Source organism: Argiope bruennichi, chromosome 1 (assembly GCF_947563725.1).
Source record: "Argiope bruennichi chromosome 1, qqArgBrue1.1, whole genome shotgun sequence".
Taxonomy (NCBI): Eukaryota; Metazoa; Arthropoda; class Arachnida; order Araneae; family Araneidae; genus Argiope; species Argiope bruennichi.
Genome location: NC_079151.1, coordinates 56,367,523 through 56,392,391, shown reverse-complemented (window position 1 = coordinate 56,392,391; position 24,869 = coordinate 56,367,523). Strand labels below are relative to the sequence as shown.

The window sequence follows — 24,869 nt, the reverse complement described above, 5'->3', positions numbered from 1 at the left end:
TTATTATTTATTAGCCACTTTTGGCGACCAGCTGGTTTACCAGGAATGATGTTTTCTATAATCTTCAATTAAATATTTATGTAACAAGCTCTCTTAATAATTTCTTCAACAAAATATATTTAAACTTCAAATTTCGATAGTCAAGTAACTCATATTATTATAGAAGCCCTATAATAATTTGTTCGTTGTACTATATATATATAATTTGCCATCAGCTCCCGTGGAATTATGTGAACACTATCACATTTAATATTTATTCCATAACATTACGCTTCCATTTAAACAAGTGCTGAACATCACACTTTCCTCGGTTTCGTTTGCAATAAGAATTAATTTTATCTTTTAATTTGAGCTTTTGTCAAGGTGACTGCAACGCAATGATGCACTCTTAGCGTGCTCTTGCAGGTTAAAATTTACTTTCATTTTTTGCGAAATTGAAATGAATTGCTGTAAAATATAATTATAATATTTTTTTTAAAAGATTCATTAAAAATATAAACTTAATTTTTAGGTTAAAACATTGGTACCAATTAAAAAACATTTTTTGAACTTTAAGATGATTTTAATAAAAACAGTTTTGTGCTGTAATACTTACGGAAATTATCGCGGAAAAATACCAAAATTCAGCTTAATTTTTGATTAATTAAAATTTCAAAAGAAATCTGTCTATTTATAATTTTTCATCCTCCAAAGTATATATGCCAAGTGTGGTAGCTCTAGATCACATGGTCTGGTGTGTACCAACATATACAGACACACATACACGCGCAAACATATGATTCATCTGATTATCAGCCTTGGAGAAATTCTGAACAATCCGGAATTGATATTTTCTTTAAGATGGTGGATGGAAAGGTCTAAAAGTATACGTTCTTATAGCAATACTAGCTGACCCGGCAAACGGTGTTCTGCCATATAAATTATTTCTAGTGAATATTTTGGTTGTTATTTATAAAATAACGAATGCATTGTAAGTGTGTAGCACAATTATGTACAGCTCATTACAACCGTTTATTAATACGGATTATATTTTCGGAATGCTTAATGCAGATTATATTTGAAATTAAAATAAGCGAAACTATATCGTCGACTTATTTTATTCCATCAACAAGCAACTGATGTTGCCATTTTTTAAAAAGACAAACTGGCAAAAACAAAGATAATAAAATAAAGATATAGCTTAGCTGCTACAAGTGTGTGGGGATGGAATCTATGACAGAAACAGGAATGGAGCGCTGTAAATCACGGTCGCCGATAAAAAAAAAAAAAAAATCAACCATTCGTTTTCTCAATACAATGTATTTCATTAACGTAACGAACATATACATTGTTTGATCTTTTAAAAGTTAAACGGCAGGGGTGTTTGTGCTCCGGGGAAACCCCGGAATTCCGGGGATTTTGAACTTCGATACCCGGAACTTCCGGGGATCGTCGTTCAAAAGGAAGTAGGAATAATAATGAATTATTTATTTTGATCTGGGTAATTTTGTTTGCTTTGAAAGCAGAAAACGCAAGGTCAGTGTGTGTGGTGAAAACTTTTCCTTTCTTTCTCCAAAGGCAGTGATAATGCGTGAAAAGGGGGAAAAAACTTCTTTTTTGTTCTTTCCTTATTGCGAGTTATGACTCATTCCCCCGGTTCTCGGACATTCTCTTCTGGATTCTTTTCGGCAAGTAGGCGCGGCAGAAAAAAAAGGGAGAGACTTCGTTCGACCAGATGTGCGATCACGTGACCTGGGTTCAAAGGTCTTAATTTTGCAAAAAAAGTAATTCATTGAACTTTTATAATTAGGTCATTCAATACTTCATAATCGTAATTTTTCATTTCTCCCCCCCTCCCTTCTCGAAACTCCAAAATGTCGGTAGTAAGTCCGTAAAAGTTTCAGGGGATTTTTTGGGGTCCCACAAACACCCCTGTAAACGTAAAGTGAAAAAGTAATATATTTTTTTATCCTAAAGTATAAAAATGAAATAAAGAAAATCAATATTCATTTGGAAGAGCAAATGAGTGTTCGTTAAATTTTATTAAAATGCATCAACTGCTTTCAAAGTCATTAAAATTATATTCATGACTTCCTAAATGGTGTAGTTACGCACAACGCAGCTTCCCCTGTACAGTTAGCTTTAATCATCATTCTTTATGAAAAGAAACCAACAATACTTTATATAGGGAAGGAACAACTGTTCCTCATTAAAGTTAAAAGAAAAGTATTTTTTTAAAAAAAATTCCTACCGTATAATTTGTAGATGCCAGGCAAATCTTTTGATCAACAATCGGCAAACGAATTTCTTGCAGATATCTTGGTGATGGACCGAATTCTTTCAGCTTTCCCCATCCAGTTACTGTCCCCATGTAGATTGGACTGCCTCCCGAAGATCCTGCCAGAAACTTTTCCCCCAGATCTCGATCTCCCAGGCACACAGGGAGGATGTAGTCTGAAAAGTGGACGTGGTCTCTCAATCGAACCAGGGCGAGGTCGTTGTCAAAGGTCACTTTGTTGTAGGCAGGATGCACCACAATGGAAGATGGATCTGCTATGCCGGTTCTGAATTCTTCCTCCTCTTCGTGTTCTCTGTCATGCTTGCCTAATTTGATGACAATTCGGTCCCATCGGAGGCCTTTGTAGTTGATGAAGCAATGAGCAGCTGTAGCTATCCATCGTTCGTTCAGCAGCGAACCACCACAGAACGATTTGAGGGTCGGCTCCCATAACATCACCTGCAAATTGTAGTCAATTTAGTAAACATAATTTCTGAAAATGCACTTTTTTAAGTGTACCATGAAGCAGCTTCTTTTTTCCTTCAACTATTTTCGATTGTTTAAATTTAAATTTATAGTTTATTGTTTTAAATATTATGGAGTCTTATAATTCTTTTCTCTTCCCCTAATTGATGGCTAGGTGGTACAATTCGTATGAAATCAAATTACAAAACATTCAATGAGCTGACAAGTAAATTCTGAAAATATTGAAATAGTTTATTATTATTAAAAACATTCAAATATTCAAAATTTCGAAACTATCACGTCACGATGCGAATGAAAAATCCATCACACATTTTTTTCTTTACTGACATGAAATAAGTCTAATTAAATAAAAGTGTGGAAAATATGAAAATAAGGAAAAATACTTTCCAAGTACCACTTGCACTCCGGAATTTTACGTACTCTTAAAATTGGATTAATGGAAAACTGATTAATTTTGAATGATTGAAATGATCGTAAGCTTAATTGAATCATAAAATTAAATGAATTCGAGCAGTTAGCTACAAGTTAAGTGTATATTTCTTTGATCCTTATGAAACTTTAAGTTTTCAATTCCTTAATACTGGATTAATTGAAGTCGGCAATGGATTTATATTAGTTTACAAGATTCAAGGAAAGATTATTTTTATCTTTAAAATATACGGGTGGGGATCAACGAGAATAGTCTCCCTGGAGCTTTCTCGCATACTTTGTAATACTGTTCGTCAACGGATTCTGAGACGACCACATTTCGACGACTCCATCTCATTAAGGGGTGAGATGCGGAACGATGAGTGCATTTCCGGAATTCCCTTTGACCTTGTATTTCCCCTATTAGATGCTAGTAAATGTAAACATCTCCTCCTTTCATCTTTCCTTTCACCCCTATTTTGATGGATTAAACCCATCCTAACGCATGCGCAAAAGCGCGGAGGGTTTTACTACAATCAGTTGCTGAACAGTAAATGTATTTGTGTGTTATGGACCATATGTCATTGCCGAATAATACTTAAAAAAGAGTCTAATAAAGTGTAATCTTATGCGATTTTTTGGCGATTAATTGCAGAGATGTGCTTAATACAAAAGTGCAGAACGTATATTTTAGAGATCTTTTTTCCTGACTCATTAAAATAAAAATAAAATACAAAAGTACAATTATGATGACTATAGATCACACACAAATTTCATATATTCTACTCATCGTGGTTTTGCGTTATGACATTTAAATGCTTGTGAAAACGTTGCTCGACAAACAGTCAACCAATTGACAGACTGGACTCCAATTTTGTTACGGATTTACGTTTTAGATGTTAAATTTATGTATTAAATTTTATCCATCTAGTGTGTTTTTTTTTTTTATTTTTTTTTTTTATTTATTTTGTAGTTGTATGACTTATATTCGAAAGCCGGACTGACAGATTTCCTCTGAATGGAATTCATTCAAAATTTGACAGACATCTTTAAATTTGCAGTGCAGACCATATTATGTATTTCATCTGTCTACTCAAAATGTTTTAGAATTATTGATCATTCGTAGACAGACATGATTTTAACAATTCGTTTTCGGGGTGAGGGAGGTCTGAAACTTAAAGTTTCGTCAAAATCTTGAGTTCTAATGTTTTAACAATTGCAATATTTTCGCTTTGCATATTTCGTATACGAAAAAATAAAAATTCATTGGTATAAAATAACTATCTAGATTAGAATTTTTCGTCAATATTTAATAAAAAAATCTTTCTTTCGGAAATTTAAAGAAGCAGATTTCAATGGAAGCAAAAATACATCTTACAATTGCACGAACTTTGCTTTATTCATCTTTGATTCGATTTCCAGTTAATATTTTTATAGTTCCTATTATGGCTTATTTATACGAAATAATCAAAATTTACATAAATTATAATATTTATCGACAAAAAATAATTGTCATATCGCATAAATTTAGGATGTTCCAGGCGGAATTATTAAGTTGGAAACTTAAAACCAGTAGTCTGAAATTCATTCATAAAAGGACCAGGTTTCAAAACATCAGCAGACAAGGGGAAAAATGATTTGTCGCCCAAAAATCCACTGAACTTTGCTATTTTAGGTCCAGTTCTGACAGTGGATAAAGAAGGGGGAGACAACGGGAAGACCTAAAAGTTCAGTAATCTTTGCTGTCTCATTTTTCAGTCTCTGTTGAAGTATATAACATTTCGTAGAAAATCCAACCTCTACATTCCGAGCTATCTATAGGCATTCCATAGTACAATGAATCGTAAAAATGTTTGACAGAAGTATTTTTTCGTATTCTTCGGTTTCTTGCTTTTAATAGCTTACATATATGGTATCCGTTAATCCACCGGAAGAAAATGTCTTTAATGGCCGCAGATATCGCATTAGGAGTTTTATTTTATTCTGTTGGTAGAATATTAACACTTTGCATTTTTGGTAGATTTTGGTATACTTTGTTTTTCTTTGCGACAAAACAATTTAAAAAATAAACAGTCAATCAGAAGTTTTGTCAAATCTTTTATTGTTAAAAAACTCTCTAATTTTATTCCGTGAAATATATTACTGTTTAGATGGAGTAAACCATAAGTAAGGACCTGACATTTCTGAATGTCATTTTATCTTTACTTAAAAACATCATTTGTATTTTAAATTGTATCATTTGCATTTTCAATTTATTTGAAATTCCGATGAAAAACATACTTAAAATTTTTATGTCATATGCTTATGATCAAAAAATGTTTAAAGTTAAACATTTCTAATAAAAACCTGTATTTATTACACAGAAAGTATTTTTAGTAATTAGCGTATGGAGAGAAAGGTAATACTTACTTGCCATGGGTAAGCACCTTTCTTCGTATTGTGACCACCCACAATTTTCCCGTGCTCCATTAAAGGTATATCTTTTGAAGGCATTCCAACTTTTGGTTTGCCGCAAACTATAACAAGGAGAAAAAATACAAAACTTAATGAAGGGTTTTTTTTTGTTGCTAAGTTTGCTTTGGAAAACGTAAAATATTTTAAATACAGTCAATTACTTGGTATTATATCATATTATGTTTTAGATAAATTTAAATATCCTATATTTGTTTAAGTAAAAGGGATTAAATGAAAATTTTAAATAAGAAGAATTGGATGGTTCCCCCTACTCATGATTGGTATATAGCCAATAAGCCGGGGCAGTCCTTAAATCTTCCTTGTGATAGAAAAACCAACACTTGCCTGTCGCGCCTTGCCAGTGGCCACCTTAAATGTCTTTTCTTTTCTCAGGGTGAAAAATCTTACCCTCTTTGCCCGAAATGCTGCCAGCATCAGGCCTCTGCTGAACATATTCTAGACTGTTTAGGACTTCTTTGGAGATAAATTTATTCTTCCTTCCTCGTTTTTGACTTTCTTTTTGTCAACGGATTTTTGGATTTGGTCTGACTAAGTCCGGCAATGGAGATTAGCAACAGCAACAACAAACAAATGAAAATTTAGTAACTTTATGTGCAATTAAAGTGTTGTTTTTTTTAAATCTTTGTCCTAATTTCAGAATATTTTTGCACTTTCATAAAAAATAATCAATATTGTTAATAATAAATTGCTATCTAGGAAGAATAAAAAAAGGATATTAACTAAAAAAAAATATTTGTTTTCAATTTCTAAGTATGAAAGTTTAGCACAGAAAAAAAAAAAACTCAGTAATTTTTAAAGAAGTTTATTGCAGTTGTGTGTGAAAATTTTGCGCATAAATATATATATATATATATATATTTGTTATTTAAGAATATTCAATCAATAAATTAAAAAAAAATAAGAATATCCATTTGGATTCTAAGATGAAAGTCTATTTGCAAATAAGTAAAAACCGAATAAAATACAAAATAACAAATGTTATTGAAACGTGAAACGTAACAGGATTTATTTTATCTCGCCAAATTCAATGATATGACAAAAAAATAACATAGAAAATTGCTCAAAATAGTTGATTCAGTTGGAAAAGATACTTAGAAATGCAAGCGAAATTTTTAAAGTTAGCTTAGTATGATTTGTGTTTTTGCACCAATTGTAACAATTAATGATTTAAAGGATTTCTGTCTCTCCCCTGCGTCATCAAGCTCTAGTATTGACGGGAATATAGTGTTCAATATATTCAATTACTTATCTTCATTCAATTACTTATCTTTGGTTTGTATTTAGAAGTAAATGTTTCCGAAAGTTTCAAAGCATGCAGTGATTCTACAATACAATTTCCCTCTTCTTATTCTAAAATCTTTTTAATGTTCTGAAGAAATAATTTATCTAAATCGAATAATTGATTGCTTAATTAATATTCTGATATACAATCTAATTATTCGCTTTTTATATATGCTTTGTTATAATTTTAAATGGATTCATCTGGGTGCACGTTATCGAAGTTGTATTTCAAAATACATCTTTCTAAGAATATAAAAATCAGACTTTAAAAGAAGAGCATTCTGTTCAAGATGACAATAAATAAAGAAGAAGCCAATTTTTATTTTTTTTCATTACTAGAAAATAATTTTAACTTGTGAGTAGGGATTACAATACCGGTATACCGGGATACCGAATACCGGTATTTTGTGCCATTTGTGTAATTTTGTAATACCGGTATTCACAAGTTTAAATACCGGTTTTTCGGTATTTACTAGAATTTTTTTAAATTGTCTCCACTATATGTTCAGGGATCGTCAACATAGCAAAATAATATACGTTTTTGTTTTTAGTCTCCCTAATGGGCGAAATTAATTAGCTAATTAATGACTCAATTAATTGCTTAAATCTAAATTAGCGTAACATGGATTATCCCTGAAAGAAAATATTGTATCCATAAGGACTAATGGAGCAACAGTTATGAAAAAAGTTGTAAAGTTGATTGGTGCAAATCAGCAATTGTGCTATGCTCTTGGAATTCAATTAGGAGTAATAGATGTGTTATACCAAAAAAATAAAGAACAGGAGAATGCAAATACTGTGGATATAGAAACTTCGGATTCCGACATTGAAGAGGGTAAGAGTGAGAGTGATATTGACAATGAAGATAATGACAATGTAATTGTTGAAGAAGATATTGCTAATAAGGATGAAATATTTACCCATCAAGAATTGCTTCCTATAATTTATAAAGTTCGAAAAATTGTTAAGATATTTAAATGTTCCCCTACAAAAAATGCCATGCTACAAAAATATATACTAACTGAAAATAAAACAGAATATATATTAATAATACATTCTAAGACACGTTGGAACAGTTTACTCCTAATGATGGAACGATTTTTGAAACTGAGAAATCTGAGGTTTTGAACTGAAAAAGCAATAATCGACTTAAATCTGTAAATTAATTTTTCAGATAGTGAATTCGACTTAATATCCAGAACTATATCAGCTCTACTTCCAATAAAACTGACTATTGAGGCATTATGTCGGAGAGATTTTAATTTATTAACAGCTAATGCAAAAATAAATTTCATGTTGCAGTCATGAAAGAACAGCACACATCACTATCTGAAGAATTATATATTACATTGAAAAATCGCACAGAAGAAAGGCATACTGAAAAATTAAATGTCTTATGGTATTTACATAATTCTAATGATTTTAAAAATGAAAATGAAAAAGAAGAAAAGAAAATAATCAATTCAAATCTGATTAAGTTTATAGTAAATTTTCTTAAAATTTTTTATCCACAAACCTATCCACATTCAGAAGAATTCGGTTCAGTTGTCGAAGATTATGATGACACTAATATCGATAGTGAAAATTAATTGTCTTTTGAAAAAAAATTAAAATTAGCGATAAATAAAAAAAAATTCAACGAACCAAAATACAGAAATCAGCTATATCCAAAACCATCCGACGAGAAATCGATTTATTTGAAGATGAGGGATTTAGAGGTAAATACTTGGAAAAAGTATATCGGGCATTGCTAACTACCACCAACTAGCGTAGATGCCGAAAGAGTGTTTTCGACAGTTGGTAATTTTTGCACAAAATTACGTTCTTACGTTCCAAGCTTAACAACAGTACAATTGATGCATTATGTTTTTTAAGATCACATTTCAAAAATTTGTAATAGTAGTACAGACTGAATAGTGATCTTTACACTTTTTTTGTGATTTAAATAAATAAGTTGTTCCTTTACTTTTTTGTGATTTTTTATATACTGTTATAATTAATAAGTTACATATTATTTTTTGTGGTATTTACACTCTCTTATAAAACTGGCAAATAAAACAAAGAACACCTGTGTTTTCTTTTTTTTTCTAAAATTTCTAATACCGGTATTAAAACCGGTATCCCGGTATTAAGATCTAAAAAATACCGAATACCGGTATTGAAATTTTGGTTCGGTATTGCAATCCCTACTTGTGAGCATCTTAATACATATCTGGATATACATGAAGATACCATCTTAGTTGCACCAGAACACGAAGTAACTAAACCTTGAAAGTTTTCACTTGAGTCATCCATCAAAAACATGCACAAACGTCCGTTCATCAATCCAGTTAACCATCCACAGCAAACATTTATTCTTATGATAATTTTTAGCATCAATTTAACGTCTTAAATAAATTGTGCTAACGCCCGCAGAATTTCGCCGATTTGGTGGGATTTGTTAGGGGTTTTCACGAGAAAGGTCGTGCCCCCAAAAATATGGGGAAAGGCAACGACCAGCATTAATATGTGAAATATATTTATTAAGATTACAAGAACAAAACATTACTAAACTAACATAAAACACATAAAAGGATACATGAGCGTGAGCGGTACGTCTTACCGTCTCACTGTCAAGCTCTCGTCTGCCACTTATGGCGGGAAAGCATCATGTGATCGATAACGCAATATGGCGCCATACAGGATATGATATCTGTTAGCAGCTCCGACATATGCATAATTTTTTAAAATTTCAAAATATTCCAGGGGACTCAATTTTTTTTCCTTATTACTCAATATAAACTTATTTGGAACAAAACTGTGTATGATTTTGTAATTTCAATCAAGTGCTAATTTTTCAGATTATGCCAAGGAAATGGGTTCCTTGGTGATTTTCAGATTGTGCCAAAATCGTCAAGCTTCTTTATACAGAAGATGCCAACATGGTTTCATTCCCGGTTTTATTTCGCGATTTTCAGATTGTGGCAAGATCACTATTATACGAGATTTTGGCAAAATAGTTGGCGATGTTGTTGTTTTTTAACGATTATTAAAATTCGCCTCACCAAGTGGAATTTTTTTTTTTTTTTTTGCAAACTATACATTTTTACAGTAAAATCGAAATAGTTTAAAGTTTAGAAATTTACTCACTTTCGTCAATGGGTGCACGTTCGATTATCTGAAGAAAAGCCGATTCCTTCTTTTGGCAGTTGGCGACGTTGTCGTAAGCTACACACGAGTAAACGCCTGCATCACTCAGTGCAACTTTGGGGAGAAAGATGAATCCGTTGGGGAGAATGGTCACGCGGTTGCCATCATTCTTCAGAGGTTGGCCGTCTTTCTCCCAGGAAATCTGAACATGTGTGCCCGATGCTAGACATTCAAGATGCGCGAATTCTCCTTCCGCGTAAGAGATGTCTCTTGGGATCTTTCGAAAAACTGAAACAATATCAAAACTGTTAAATAAATCAATGGTCCATAAATCAGATTTCAAAGAAATAATCACAATAATAATTTATTTAGAGAATAAAATTACAGTTCATTCTGGTTAGTAATTTAAAATACAACTAGTCAAATTGTATTTATGTGAGAAGTGTAACAGATTTCAAATATAAACTAATCCACTTTTCCTATGCAAAGAAAATAAATTCTATAAAATAAAAACAACGTCATCCTTTTTTCCCTTTAATACATGGTTTAAAATTAGAAGAAAAGATATAATAGCAGCACGTATTATTTACCTGGATGTTTTTCATTTCATTTCAGTTATATTAACGTCCCATTTTTAAAGCAACACTAGAGCTAGTTTGGACAAACCTCGTAATTTTGAGCAGCGGCCAGATGACGAGGACGACATCTGAGCTGTCACCCTCTCTTTAAACTTCCACACCACACCAGCGAGAAAGCGTTTGGTCTTGATGGATGTAATATGCACCAAATCCATTTCGGTGTAATCGGGTTTCGAGCCTGAAACCCTCCGGTTCCGAAGCCAAAACAATCTCAACAGGACACCGCGACCACTTATTACCCGTATGATTATCACCCCAGCTCTACTGAATATAATTACCCTGTCTGTTTCTCCGGAACCAAGAAAATGCGATTGAACATATTCTCGTGCACTATTTGAAATATTCAACTGAAAGAACATACTTTTGGAGTAAGCTCACTTTCAATCACCAAAAAATTTTGTCTATTAAAATTTTGATTAAAAAAACTGTTTTTTATAAGCGCTTTCGTTAAATTTTTCTTTGTTCACTAAAATGTTTTGATATTTATTAACTCCGACTCTCTGGCATGAGGGGATAAAAGCGTTTGTTGCTAAAAATCCCAATTTGTCCATTTTATTAATAATAATAATAACTCGAAAATCAAAAACTATATTTAGTTAACAAAAGCTCAATCTATAACCAAGAACAGCATGAATAACTAATAATAATAACGTATAACAGTTAACAATATGTTGGAATATGGCAGGATATGCGATTCTTTTTTCCCCCTCCTCTAAGCTCTCAATAGAAGAATGGAGTTTTGTCAAGAAGAGTAGATATAGGATAGATTTTTGTCAAGAATAATTTTTTATTAGAATGAAGTTTAAGAATTTACCTAGAAAATTATTTACAGAACATTTGAAGATTTTTTTAAAATTTCATTTTCTGTAAGAAATACATACAAAACTGGAAAAAAAAAACTGAAATTATTATCTATCTATACTTATATAAAACTCAATGTGTGTGTGTTGGCGCTGTATAGGCCAGATCGTTCGACCTACAGCTACCAAATTTGGCACATGCATACCTTGGAGGTCGGGAATGTGCACCTGGGGTCCCGTTTTTTGAATTTTTAGTTAAAATTTTAATTATTAATTAAAAACTAATTTTCCCGCCAAAAATTTTTTTCGTTTCCCCACCACCAAATGAGTAAAGCTTGAGCATTTTTCCCACGCTAACGAGGATAGGCTTAATTATTTTCGGCCGATTATTTCAAACGATTCTGTTTATTTTCTTAGTGTTTGATGCTTTTAAAATTAAACATTGTTATTTAATCGATTTTTCAGATTCATTCTGAAATACTTTTGAATTAAAATAAAACAGAATAAAAGGAAATCAGAAATTTCTAATTTGCGTAGCGTAGCCCCAACTGGCGTAGAAAATTCACGCATTTGCGATACCATAATTGACGTTGAAAATTCACGCATGCGCATTGTGTTCTGATTGTCGACAACTCTATTTTCAACGGATACTGACTTGGTTTTGAAAGCTTAACATGTTTCCGACCGATTATTTCAAACGATTCTGTTTATTTTCTTAGAGTTCCATGCATTTAAAACTTAATATTGTTAATTAATTGATCATGCATTCATGATGAATTTGAGAAAAGTTTGTAGAAAACGTCTTGAGATGTTACATAAATTAAGAAAGATATTCTTTAGTGCCCATAAGGTTTAAATACTCAGCGACTCTATTTTCAGTGCTCATATTTTTTTTTAAAAATGCTTCGTTTCAGTAAAAAATTTTCTTATATTAATTACAATTTAACCATTTTCACTTTAATTTATATCATAAATTCTACGGGAGCTGATAGTAAATTAGAGAGATACATATTACGTTATGGCTGAAGGCTTTTATAATATTATGAATGAATTATATGATTATAAAAATGTGAAACTTTAAAATATTTTGATGAAGAAGCTATTAAAATAGGAGTTACATAAAATATTTAATTATTAAAATTTTAAAGAGCATTAAGATTGGTGAACCGGCTGGTCGCCAAAGGCGGCTAGTAATAAATAAAATTCGAGCTTCGGAATTTGATGAAGCTGCACTGTTTAGATTTCTTTTAATCCCCGAAAAAAGGTATTTTTTAGAATGATATCCATAGAATTTGACATATACTATTGGCACTAAATTTTGGATTCAATCGGTCAAAAGCAAACGAAAAAAAAAATAAATAAATAAATAATATACGAGCCATATTGTGTTAATACATGAGGAGATCGAAATGTAAACAATCCCACTCTTTTTTTATTTTTTAATCTTTAGCACCCCAAGAAATAGTATCGTTTTCATTGTCTTTGAGTAATGCTAGGGTAATGTATCCCTTGTTGAAAAATAGGAACATGTAGTCGTTAGTAGCCTACCTATGCCACAAGACGATTCGTTTCTCTTTGCTCCACTCTCTACAAGAATGTAGGCATCCACTGAAATGGTTTCTTCGGGTGTGACCATGGCACAGGTGTACCGACCAGCTAAATGATGGTCCATGCTTTTTATCCAAAGTGTGTTATTATTCAGAACTTTTAATCCAGGCATTGGGCTGCCTCCAGCTAAGAAATGATCGTCCTTCAACCTGAAGATATTATTCATATTTTTATCATTATTTTGAAAAAAAAAGTTTGCAATGTTAAAATAATTTTATAGATTATATGGATGTTTATCTAATGATAATTCCTTTGCTCGAAAGACGTTATTATTTGGAATCGATTTACAAACTCAGAATTTTTATTGCTATAAAGATTAAGAGGACATCTAAATTTCATTAAAATTACGTATAAAACAGTTTTATATGATACAGTTAATATGTTTTGTGTAGTTTAGTGACTCCATTCTTAAGCTGGGAAATATGACTTACTAATTGTTCACTGAACTGAAGCACTATTTTGAAAATTTCATAAAAGTTATCTTTAATTGCATTTTATTTGCTTATTCTTCAATGAATGATCAAAATTATCTTAAGTTCGAAAGCTGAAAGCGACCATACCACCTGTTAAAGATATCAAACATCTCTCTAAGACTAGAAATATGGGAATCTGTGAAATGAGATATCTGCTGTCATAATTATAGAGATAATATTTCCACTACTAGTTTTTAAACAAATTTCCTTTTAAACAAATCAATTATTTTTAAATCCATCAAAATTATATTTAGGACTTTTTAACTGGTTGTATTCTATACCTTTTCTTTCGTTGTAAAGTAGTATCTGACAGGAGTTATTGCTGTCCGAAGAAACAAAGCTCATAAAAACATAACATTTGAAATCAATAAAAATATAGTTCATTAATAAACAATATGAATAACATTAAGTCAACAATATGATTATAATAATTTTTTAAACAGAGGTTCAATAGGAGATAGGAATATTTACTGATGGCATTCTGATAAATATGACAAGGGGTGATTGATTTATTAAGTGATGTTAATTCAGTACGACAGCATATCAGCGTTTATGTAACAGTATTTTTAGTTTGCTGGTAAATGCAAGTGTTCAAATTCCAAATGTGACGATTTAAAATGGAATAAATATGCATTGTAAAATTATTATCTTCTCTTGAAATTATAAATTATGTTTAATACTATTAAAATTAGTACTAATGTAATCTAGTTGAGGTTGTATATATAGATAAAAGCGATTTAAATTCTTATCCAATTTACTTACTCAAATTTGCTGAAGATTTGGAACAGAGCACTTATATTCTCACATAGAGAAATATTAATATTAAATGCATCATGATATATAATATAGGATATTTTATATATGCATTTCAAAATATTCGTGGTGATAATTTTAGGTATATAGCAGATTTCTGCCCCAAATATTGGCACAGTAAGGACAAGGAATGGATTTAGCGCCACTAAACTATAAATCAACAATATAAAAAATAGTGAATTCAGATTTTTGGGAATGACGAGATGTTTATGTTATAATATTTTCACGTAACTCTGATCTCCATCAAAGTTTTCCATCTTAAGTTTGATTTTTATTTTAAAAAATGAATATAAACTTTTTAATAAAGTTTTTAATTAAGTTTAAAGACATTTATGCTATATTAGCAAAAACTTCTTTAAACTTAGACACTATGTTATATTAACCTAAACAACTTTAAACTTAGACACTATGTTATATTAACCTAAACATCTTTAAACTTAGATGCTATGTTATATTGACATAAACATCTTTAAACTTAGACGCTATGCTTCATTAACCTAAACGCCTTTAAAATGCTATGTTATATTAACATAAACACCTTTAAAATGCTATATTATATTAATATAAACATCTTTAAACTTAGACGCTATGTTATATTAGCATAATTAGCATTAGCATATATTAGCATAGCTTTACTAAAGAATTTTGTTAAAAAGTTTATGTTCATTTCTTTTTATGAAAATAGAATTTAAAATGAAGTTTGTTCCTACCATCTTATCTTTGCAAGAGGATGTCTTGTGTTACATCTTAACATGTGCGATGATCCAATCGATAAAGTGGCATTATTAGGAATGGTATCGAAAGAAAATTTTCCATTGATTTGTTTTATGATAGCCTGCTCTGGAGTAGATTCTAAAATGAAAATATTTTTAAATGAAAACTATGTAAATAAGCATCGCGACAAACAACTGCACAATACAAATATATGTTCGATAAAATTTCCCATTTTTATACATTATGCAAATGAGTAAGCGATTCTGGGAATAATAACTCAATTCATAAAACAATGTTTTTGCTCTTAACTTTAAAGGTTAGAACAGGATTTGGTGATTTAAAAAGGAGAAAAGGCAAAGGTGTATTTGATGCATAAATATTTACCAAGATGAAGATAATGGTAAATTACTTATTTCTCCTTACCACTTTCATTCTTCATGAACATATATCTCAATTTGAAGCCGGAAAATTCTGCAAAATCATCCGAATGGAATAGTATTTCCACTTCGTTTGTCGCCGAGGTCAAGTTCTTGGGATCGCTGTTTTTACCGCAAAACCTGCCCATCGATTTAGAATCTAGAAAAGAATGAAAAAATTTTTCCATAAATCACAGTCGGCTTGAGGTAGTTATCACAGTATGCTTCATTTTTTTTTTTTCAGAATTTGTTATGTCTGTGGCGTTTATAAGATTGGATAAGATTAAAAATTTCATATGTTTAGATGTATGCAGTTTGAGGAAATTAGAAAGTTGCCATGTTTTAATGATATTGTATATCGCAGAGACTGTAAAAGTTATGGAGCTTTTCAATTAAACGCCATTGTAGCCAAAACGCCAAAAAAAAAAAATATATATAGCAATCTTTCGCCTATTTTATTTGATTGGTTTATAAATAAACTAGCCTTTGAACCCATGGTTTCCCCAGCGTCTATTTGTTCTATGTGCATGTAAAAAAATCCAAATCACATACACTTAGAAGTAGGGATTGCAATACCGAACCAAAATTTCAATACCGGTATTAGAAATTTTAGAAAAAGAAAGAAAACACAGGTGTTCTTTGTTTTATTTGCCAGTTTTATAAGAGAGTGTAAATACCACAAAAAATAATATGTAACTTATTAATTATAACAGTATATAAAGAATCACAAAAAAGTAAAGGAACAACTTATTTATTTAAATCACAAAAAAAGTGTAAAGATCACTATTCAGTCTGTACTACTATTACAAATTTTTGAAATGTGATCTTAAAAAACATAATGCATCAATTGTACTGTTGTTAAGCTTGGAACGTAAGAACGTAATTTTGTGCAAAAATTACCAACTGTCGAAAACACTCTTTCGGCATCTACGCTAGTTGGTGGTAGTTAGCAATGCCCGATATACTTTTTCCAAGTATTTACCTCTAAATCCCTCATCTTCAAATAAATCGATTTCTCGTCGGATGGTTTTGGATATAGCTGATTTCTGTATTTTGGTTCGTTGAATTTTTTTTTATTTATCGCTAATTTTTTTTATTTATCGCTAATTCTAATTTTTTTTCAAAAGACAATTAATTTTCACTATCGATATTAGTGTCATCATAATCTTCGACAACTGAACCGAATTCTTCTGAATGTGGATAGGTTTGTGGGTAAAAAATTTTAAGAAAATTTACTATAAACAGATTTGAATTGATTATCTTCTTTCCTTCTTTTTAATTTTCATTTTTAAAATCATTAGAATTATGTAAATACCATAAGACATTTAATTTTTCAGTATGCCTTTCTTCTGTGCGATTTTTCAATGTAATATATAATTCTTCAAATAGTGATGTGTACTGTTCTTTCATGACTGCAACATGAAATTTATTTTTGCATTAGCTGTTAATAAATTAAAATCTCTCCGACATAATGCCTCAATAGTCAGTTTTATTGGAAGTAGAGCTGATATAGTTCTGGATATTAAGTCGAATTCACTATCTGAAAAATTAATTTACAGATTTAAGTCGATTATTGCTTTTTCAGTTCAAAACCTCAGATTTCTCAGTTTCAAAAATCGTTCCATCATTAAGAGTAAACTGTTCCAACGTGTCTTAGAATCTATTATTAATATATATTCTGTTTTATTTTCAGTTAGTATATATTTTTGTAACATGGCATTTTTTGTAGGGAAACATTTAAATATCTTAACAATTTTTCGAACTTTATAAATTATAGGAAGCAATTCTTGATGGGTAAATATTTCATCCTTATTAGCAATATCTTCTTCAACAATTACATTGTCATTATCTTCATTGTCAATATCACTCTCACTCTTACTCTCTTCAATGTCGGAATCCGAAGTTTCTATATCCACAGTATTTGCATTCTCCTGTTCTTTATTTTTTTGGTATAACACATCTATTACTCCTCATTGAATTCCAAGAGCATAGCACAATTGCTGGCTTGCACCAATCAACTTTCCAACTTTTTTCATAACTGTTGTTCCATTAGTCATTATGGATACAATATTTTCTTTCAGGGATAATCCATGTTTCGCTAATTTAGATTTAAGCAATTAATTGAGTCATTAATTAGCTAATTAATTTCGCCCATTAGGGAGACTAAAAACAAAAACGTATATTATTTTGCTATGTTGCCGATCCCTGAACATATAGTGGAGACAATTTAAAAAAATTCTAGTAAATACCAAAAAACCGGTATTTAAACTTGTGAATACCGGTATTACAAAATTACACAAATGGCACAAAATACCGGTATTCGGTATCCCGGTATTGCAATCCCTACTTACAAGTCATACAGTTTATAAATGTGCTGAAAAATGGAATAGATCATTGGAAGATTAAGGTATTTCGTGTGCACGGAGCCCCCTTTTAATAAATTAATTTAGTTTCATATTTCAACACATTTTTATTTTAAGTAACACATTTATTTTAGGACAAGTTTTTAAAAAATTTTATTAACTTTGTGAAATTACATTAGTTTTTATTTCTCCATTATGATTCTAGACCATCCGGTATTCGCATTTCTACACAATGAATGTTACTGAAGCAGATGTTCGGAATTTATAAATTTTCTAATAGTTATGTGACACTAATGAGGCATATAGAGACCTGACCAATTATACTCGAAGTATTATTATTTATCCTATTATTTTATAAATCATAAAATTTGCATTTTTTGCTAACTTATTTATTTGATAAATAGGAAACTTCAGTTTTTTGATCGTCCTGCTTACGGCTCCCTCTTGGTCCGATGGCCTTAAATACCAACTTAATCTGCCTACTCGGAAATCTGATACTGGGCTTGATAAAAGTTATTTGTAAATTAACTTTGGAAAAAATATTTAAAATCGAAGGAAAATTGTAGAGTAATGAAATTAATGCACCTATAAAGCCAACTTTTTGAATTTTAACTGCTTTGTATGAAATTAAAAATGAAGTTTGTGCAGGAATTTGTTCAGAAATATGCCTGAAAAACATAGGTCTTGTAATCCCTACCTCACCCCACCATTGCCTTAAAGGGGTGAAGGGGTGTGGAATAGTATAAGATTCAATCAAACAAACGGATATTATATATATATATATATATATATATATATATATATATATATATATATATATATATATAGCGCCATCTATTATATATATATAAATATATATATATAATAGATGGCGCTGGGGGCCTACCTCTGTTTACATAATTTACCGTTAATTTTTTTTAAAAACAGGGAATCACAATCGATAGTTTAAAGTTTCCTTGACTGTTGGATAGTATGTTCTGGCCTTTTCGTTTTTAATTTTAATTTTAATGCTAGTTTTTGTTTTTATTGTTATTTTTGTTATTGTATTTTTACTTTGTTGTGGTTATTTTTTTTTAAATTTGTTATTTTGTATTTCCTTTCTGTTAAAATGGTATATCTCTTGAGCATAATTTCAGGGGATTTTCGGGTCACGAGGAATCATTATTAGACAATGTCTGTATGTCCTCACAGAAAAAATCCCTTTCTTTGAATCCCTGCCGGAGGGTGACCCTTGAAAAAGTCTTCAGGCCAGATTCTTTTTTTTATATTTTTTTAATAATTTTTTTGGTTTAATTTTTATTTGATTTTTGTTTTTCCTATTAACTTGATTCTAATACTTTTGTATATATATATATATATATATATATATATATATATATATATATATATATATATATATATATATATATATATATATATATATATATATATATATATATATAATGATATTTAAACTCTAATTTCAGTTTAATTAATTTCTAAGGTTTTATCTTAATTTAGCCCATAGTAACTTCATTCTAAAATATTCTCTTATTTCGTGATCCAATTCCACTTTCTCTACTTAATTAATTCCAGAGAAGCTTTATAAAATTGCTGAATAAACTAAACGCCGACACTTTCACACGCTCTGAGTGAAGGGTGGAAAACTGTCCAGTAAGCACATTCTTTTTAAAAGACCCCTGTGTTTCCCTTACTTGTGATTGACATACGTCAGAAATCCTCATCAGAATCTTATTAATATATTAGCACAATGAAGAAATATTTTACCCATCGATATCTCATGTTATATAAGACGAGGGAAAATTTATTTCGCTCTTCTTCCCCACTATGCTTCTGTGGCAGACATGCCTAGTCCGCGTCTCTCGTAAATAATTATGCTTTCCCGATGGATGAAAAAGAATTTAAAAATGTAAAAAGTCTTTTTACTGCCTTCAAAACTGCATCCTGCTTAACATAAAATAATGTTTACATATATATAAGTTAACTCAAAATAAAAAAATAAAGGAATAAAAAGTTTTTTAAACACATTTAAATTTCTGTTCTTACTGTCTAGTTTAAGATATTTCAACTTTCTAGAAAGAAATATAACTTAATAAAAAGAAAATAATTCTTTAATAATAAGAAAAAGGAAGTTAGCGAACAGGTCTTTTCCTGTAAATATTTTTAAAGTTTCTTTATTTGTTGAATATGTGAAGAATTCGATAATGCATTTTTATATTAAGTAGTAAAAAAGTTTAGTTACAAGATTTAAGATTCAAATCATTGTAGAAGTGCGTTTATTCACTTCATCTCATACCAAATGAAATATTTTGATATTCCATGCAATAGAGTAATACTACTTGATAGAAAGTGACTTGCACAGTATTCATTCACGAATTAAATAGGCAGATTCCCATTTACTAATTTAATTCATTATTTTTATTTTAATCAAGTCAAATAGCATATTGAAATATCCGTCATTTTACTTTCCAGCTCAAATTTCCTTTCCTAATTTTTGACAATTTTAAGTACATTAAGTGCATCTGTGATTAGGCAAGAAAACTCATTTAAACAGAAAATTGAAAAAAAAATTGGCATGTTTTATTTAAAAATAAATTTAACAATAATATTAAAATATTATCAAAGCATATTTAATCTCATTTCACTTCTTTAAACTTATTATATGAAAGTCAAAATTTTTTTCCCAGCATGATATCTTGTTATTGATTTCAACATTAAGCATTAAACTGGAATTTTTCAAGAGATATTTACCTGGCGGAGGTCCATCGTTGATTTGTAAGAAATCATAAGAGCAATTGACTTCGATTTCTAGCTGCAGGGCATCGAACTGTATGAATATCTTCTGATCTTCGGGGGCTTGTAACCAAATGCTGCAATTCGAAGAGCTCGGATAGTGGGCTGGATAGTTTGGACTTGCAATTGTTCCATTATTATCACCGCTTTCCCACAAACAATCTTAGAGGAACAAAATTTTGAAATCAATTCATAAAGATTAAGGTATTAGAAGTAATGTGATTTCTCTTATGATTACATTAGCTCTAAAAATTTAACAAACAGAGATTAGATATATATGAGTTTTCAGATAAAATAAAAAAAAGAAGATGGTCAAGTTTAATACTAGAGTTAAGAAAGTTCCTGGAATATATCTATAAACATTTATTTAAAAATATATATTTAGAATGAAATTTACATAAATTTCTGTTTAGCTGCCTTCAAAGAATTCTTCTGTTGCATTCTTAAAAGTGTTCGAGTATAATTATTGGAAACATAAATAGGAAACCATTATCATCAGTTATTTCTGGGCCTTTAAAAATGACTTCAAAATTACATCTAGAAACAATATCCCTTTATTTTCATCTTTCATCTCAGAAAATAATAATAAAAGAAAATGTTCAAATCGAATGGTAGCTCAAGAGCGGCAATATTGGTCTCGAAACGGCGCCTTTTAACATTATGTCCGATTCATTAACGCCTACCTTCTTCTGATCCATTTTTCAGAACGTGCTCGTGAGACCGCGATAACCTGATAGTAAGATTTTGGTTTTAGGAGCGGAATGCTCACATTTGAAACACGCTTCCACTGAAAAGCTTCTTTATAAGTGTGTAAGGTGTACCTGAAAACAGCCAAGGAAAAATGACCTCATATTAGCGTGGCGCGAAAGCTTGGGAAAGGGATACCAATTCAAATGCCATCCTTGGCCATGGTCGAAAATTGTGAGTCCTCTCACAAAATAATCCTAGCGTTGCTTCGAAACAGAACGTAAATATATCTAAATAGAGCGTATCTGTCTGGTAGAGTTTCGAAAGTAGGAAATATTTTCGATCTGAATTTCTTATTCACAGTTAAGAGTTCAGTGAAGTTAATTCGGAATGACATAAATTTATAATCAAAATCACACCAAATATGCATTTCGTATGATTTATATTACTTCGTCAGTTGTCGTCAAAACTTGTTGATTTTTAACCAATTGTGCTCTCTCTTTCGCTTTTAAATTGTCTAGTTTTCATAGGCTTTAATAAATGCGTCTTAAAAGATGTTATTCACAGTAAAATATAAAATCTAATTTCTGTAATTATTCGATATTTCAAATTCTAAAATTCGACGATGGGAAAAAATACCATAATCGACGATAATGTCTACACAGCTCTCTAGCGGAGCTTGAGTAGACAACCCCATTCTCTAGGAATTATTTGCTTTGTTTTAAGCAGGAAATAATATTTTCCTCTCCTAAACTTTTCCTGTTGAAGTATTCTGTGAATGAATCTCAGAAATTTTCTGATTCTCTAAACGTTCGATAGATTTTTAAAAATTCAATGAAAAATGAGAAATTATTTTTCGATTAATATTATTTACCTCCAGTGACCAGAGTGCGTTTGCCAATAGCTGAGTACTGTGCTCTGTACCCTTTTCTGTTCACGGATTCATCGGAGTGAAAATGTATCAACAGGTTGTTTGCCGTTGATTCATAGTGGCTGATATCTTGGCGACTGCAGACTTGTGCCAAAAGGCGGGATTCTATATGAAAAGATAAGAAGACAAGTAAATTTCAAAGCCAACATAGCAAACCAATTTTGATGCAGTTTTCTTAATACATTGGTCATCATTGGGATTATTGGTGGAACGTCATATGATTAATTCAATAGCGCTAAGTGGATGTGTGAGGGAGGGGGGTTTAAATGACCTGTAAAGGAATCCAATCTTCCAGTTATAGTTCAACGCTGCCAGTTTCACTCTCTGTGCATTTCAATATATAAAGTGACAGTTATCTCTGTACTCTAGATCCAATGAATCGGAATGGAGAGCCTTCTTTCACTGTAATCAGTGTCCAGCAGTCTGTTTTATATTCTACGTATTGCTGAAATTTGGCTTGAGCATATTATATGAAAGAAATATAATGTATGCTCTTTTGTAGTAAAGTTTTTCTACTTAGCGCAATAACGGGTATGAGGGATTGCGTGCCGGCGTCCTAGCATAGGGGTAGAGCGTCTTCCCCGTGATCTGGGCGTCCTGGGGTCGAGTCCCAGTTTGGGCATGGTTGTTCTTCAGCTGTTCTATCTGTGAGATGTGTGAATGTGCCCTCTTGTAAAAAGGGGTTGTGCAAGCGAATGAGGGATGCGTGAGTAGCAAAGTCGTACTCTTGGCCCTAGTTGGTGCTACTAAAAAAACAAGAGACGCTTCCCCACTGGCTTAAAATCGCTGTCTTCGTAAGAGCGGGCTTGCCTATAGCAAGTGCTATAAGAAACAACAACACCGCCAACAGAGATTGCGTATAAAATAACATCAAACTTTTTAAAAAATGCACCAAATTAATAAAACACTAATTATGTTTATATATCTTCGACGTATAAGCTTGAACAGCAATAGTCAAGCAATTTATATAGAATTCTATGGCGATCAATGTGCTAAAGGCAACAAATTACATGTCATATATCACGTTGCATCACAAATATATGGATGCTTGAATGAATATTTTAATACAAGTGATTTTTTATAACAATGTTTTGAAAAAAAACAAAAAAAAACAGCATCACTGCACAATGTAATGTTAAGTTACAGTATCAACACATCTATGGTGTATAAGTCACAATTACTTAGAAATAACGAACAGCTACGTCGATGATTAGTAAATAGTCACTGAAATATAATGCGATCAGATATCAACTAATAGCGACGTTTGCAATTCTAATTCAACTGTATTTTATAATACTGTCAACAAACTGAAATAGGCAAGTTCTAAGAATCTATATTTGTACTAATACGTCGAGAAATTTTGAAGCGTGTTATTTATTGCTTTGGTAATTTTTCTCATAAATTCAAAATATGTATGCAGTTTAGGGACGATTTTATTTATTAGATAAATTTGGAATTCCATTTATTATATTACTTTCTTTAAATAAATCGGGGGAAAATTTGTTTACCACTGAGAAAAGCAATTTCTTGTTTAGCAAAAGTACTAAGAAAATACGATTCATTATGCTTATTTTAGCCATTTACCTTAGCCCCGGCTTGCTATTTCTCACGAGAGAATTATAAAATTTATGCTGAATTTTGTTCATATTAGAATAAAATGAAAGCACTTAAATTAAAATTCCAAAATTCCCCAAATGCAGTGAAGAAGTTTTCAAAAAACATGATATAACATGCTTACATTAAATACTGACCATCAGGTTTAGGCTCGTGAAAAACATACTTCTCATGACAGATCTTGTTATTATTGGGTTAAAAGGATAAAATAAAATAAAATAAATGTAAAGTGAAGTTCCAAAATTGAAAACCAGATGTATCTTGTTTATATAAATACTAATCATCACTTTTAGGCTGGCGAAAAACGTCCTTTATTTGATAGTTTTTGTTGCTCTTACTTTGAAATTTCCACTCTTAATACTTGCCTCGAGTGGCTCCGTCGTATATCTGAACGTAGTCGAACGTGCAGTTATCTCCGTACTCTAGATCCAATGAATCGAAATGGAGAGCTATCTTCTTATCTTCTTTCACCGTAATCAGTGTCCAGCAGTCTGTTTTGTCTGGATAGTTATTTGGAAAACCGGGGCTTCTGATTACGCCGGAACTTCCTGTCAACGACGTCTTGCAATCTGAGAGAAAAAGAATGATTCGCTGTTAGAGATATCAAAATTAGTTTCGTTCCTTGAAATGTTCATTGAAAAATTCGCGAAAGAAATAATCTTGTGTTTACAGCATTTGTCTTTGATTTAGAAGTTTGTTTATTGTAGGAAATTGTTTAACTATATCTATCACAGCAATAAACAAAAGTGCATGATAAAACTGAGACTGAAAAAAATTTTGATATATTTAAACAGATAATTTTATATTGCCTTTTTTATTTTAAAAGTAGAGAATATCTAATTGTTGATTACATTTTCCCTATAATCTCATAACGCATAAAGATGAATGCCTGTTAGTGTATCTTTTAAATAAGTCTATAGTTTTTGTCAATTTTCATGAAATGTTGTATATGTGTCTTTCAAGACAGAAGAAAGATCACAGTC

General features: G+C 30.9%; 1 protein-coding gene across 2 annotated transcripts in view; it reads right to left on the bottom strand.

The window, feature by feature from the left end:
* LOC129980806 (mannan-binding lectin serine protease 1-like) overlaps positions 1-24,869 on the bottom strand; it is a 49,604-nt gene that overhangs the window by 9,488 nt on the left and 15,247 nt on the right. For both annotated transcript variants that reach the window (XM_056068127.1, XM_056094010.1), the window contains exons 5-13: positions 24,252-24,455; positions 22,216-22,377; positions 20,613-20,816; positions 15,506-15,658; positions 15,079-15,220; positions 13,023-13,231; positions 10,037-10,324; positions 5,561-5,667; positions 2,231-2,716 (exon numbers count right to left, since the gene is read on the bottom strand). In XM_056068127.1, coding sequence (XP_055924102.1) covers positions 2,231-2,716; positions 5,561-5,667; positions 10,037-10,324; positions 13,023-13,231; positions 15,079-15,220; positions 15,506-15,658; positions 20,613-20,816; positions 22,216-22,377; positions 24,252-24,455 — 1,955 coding nt within the window. The remainder of the gene's footprint in view (positions 1-2,230; positions 2,717-5,560; positions 5,668-10,036; positions 10,325-13,022; positions 13,232-15,078; positions 15,221-15,505; positions 15,659-20,612; positions 20,817-22,215; positions 22,378-24,251; positions 24,456-24,869) is intronic.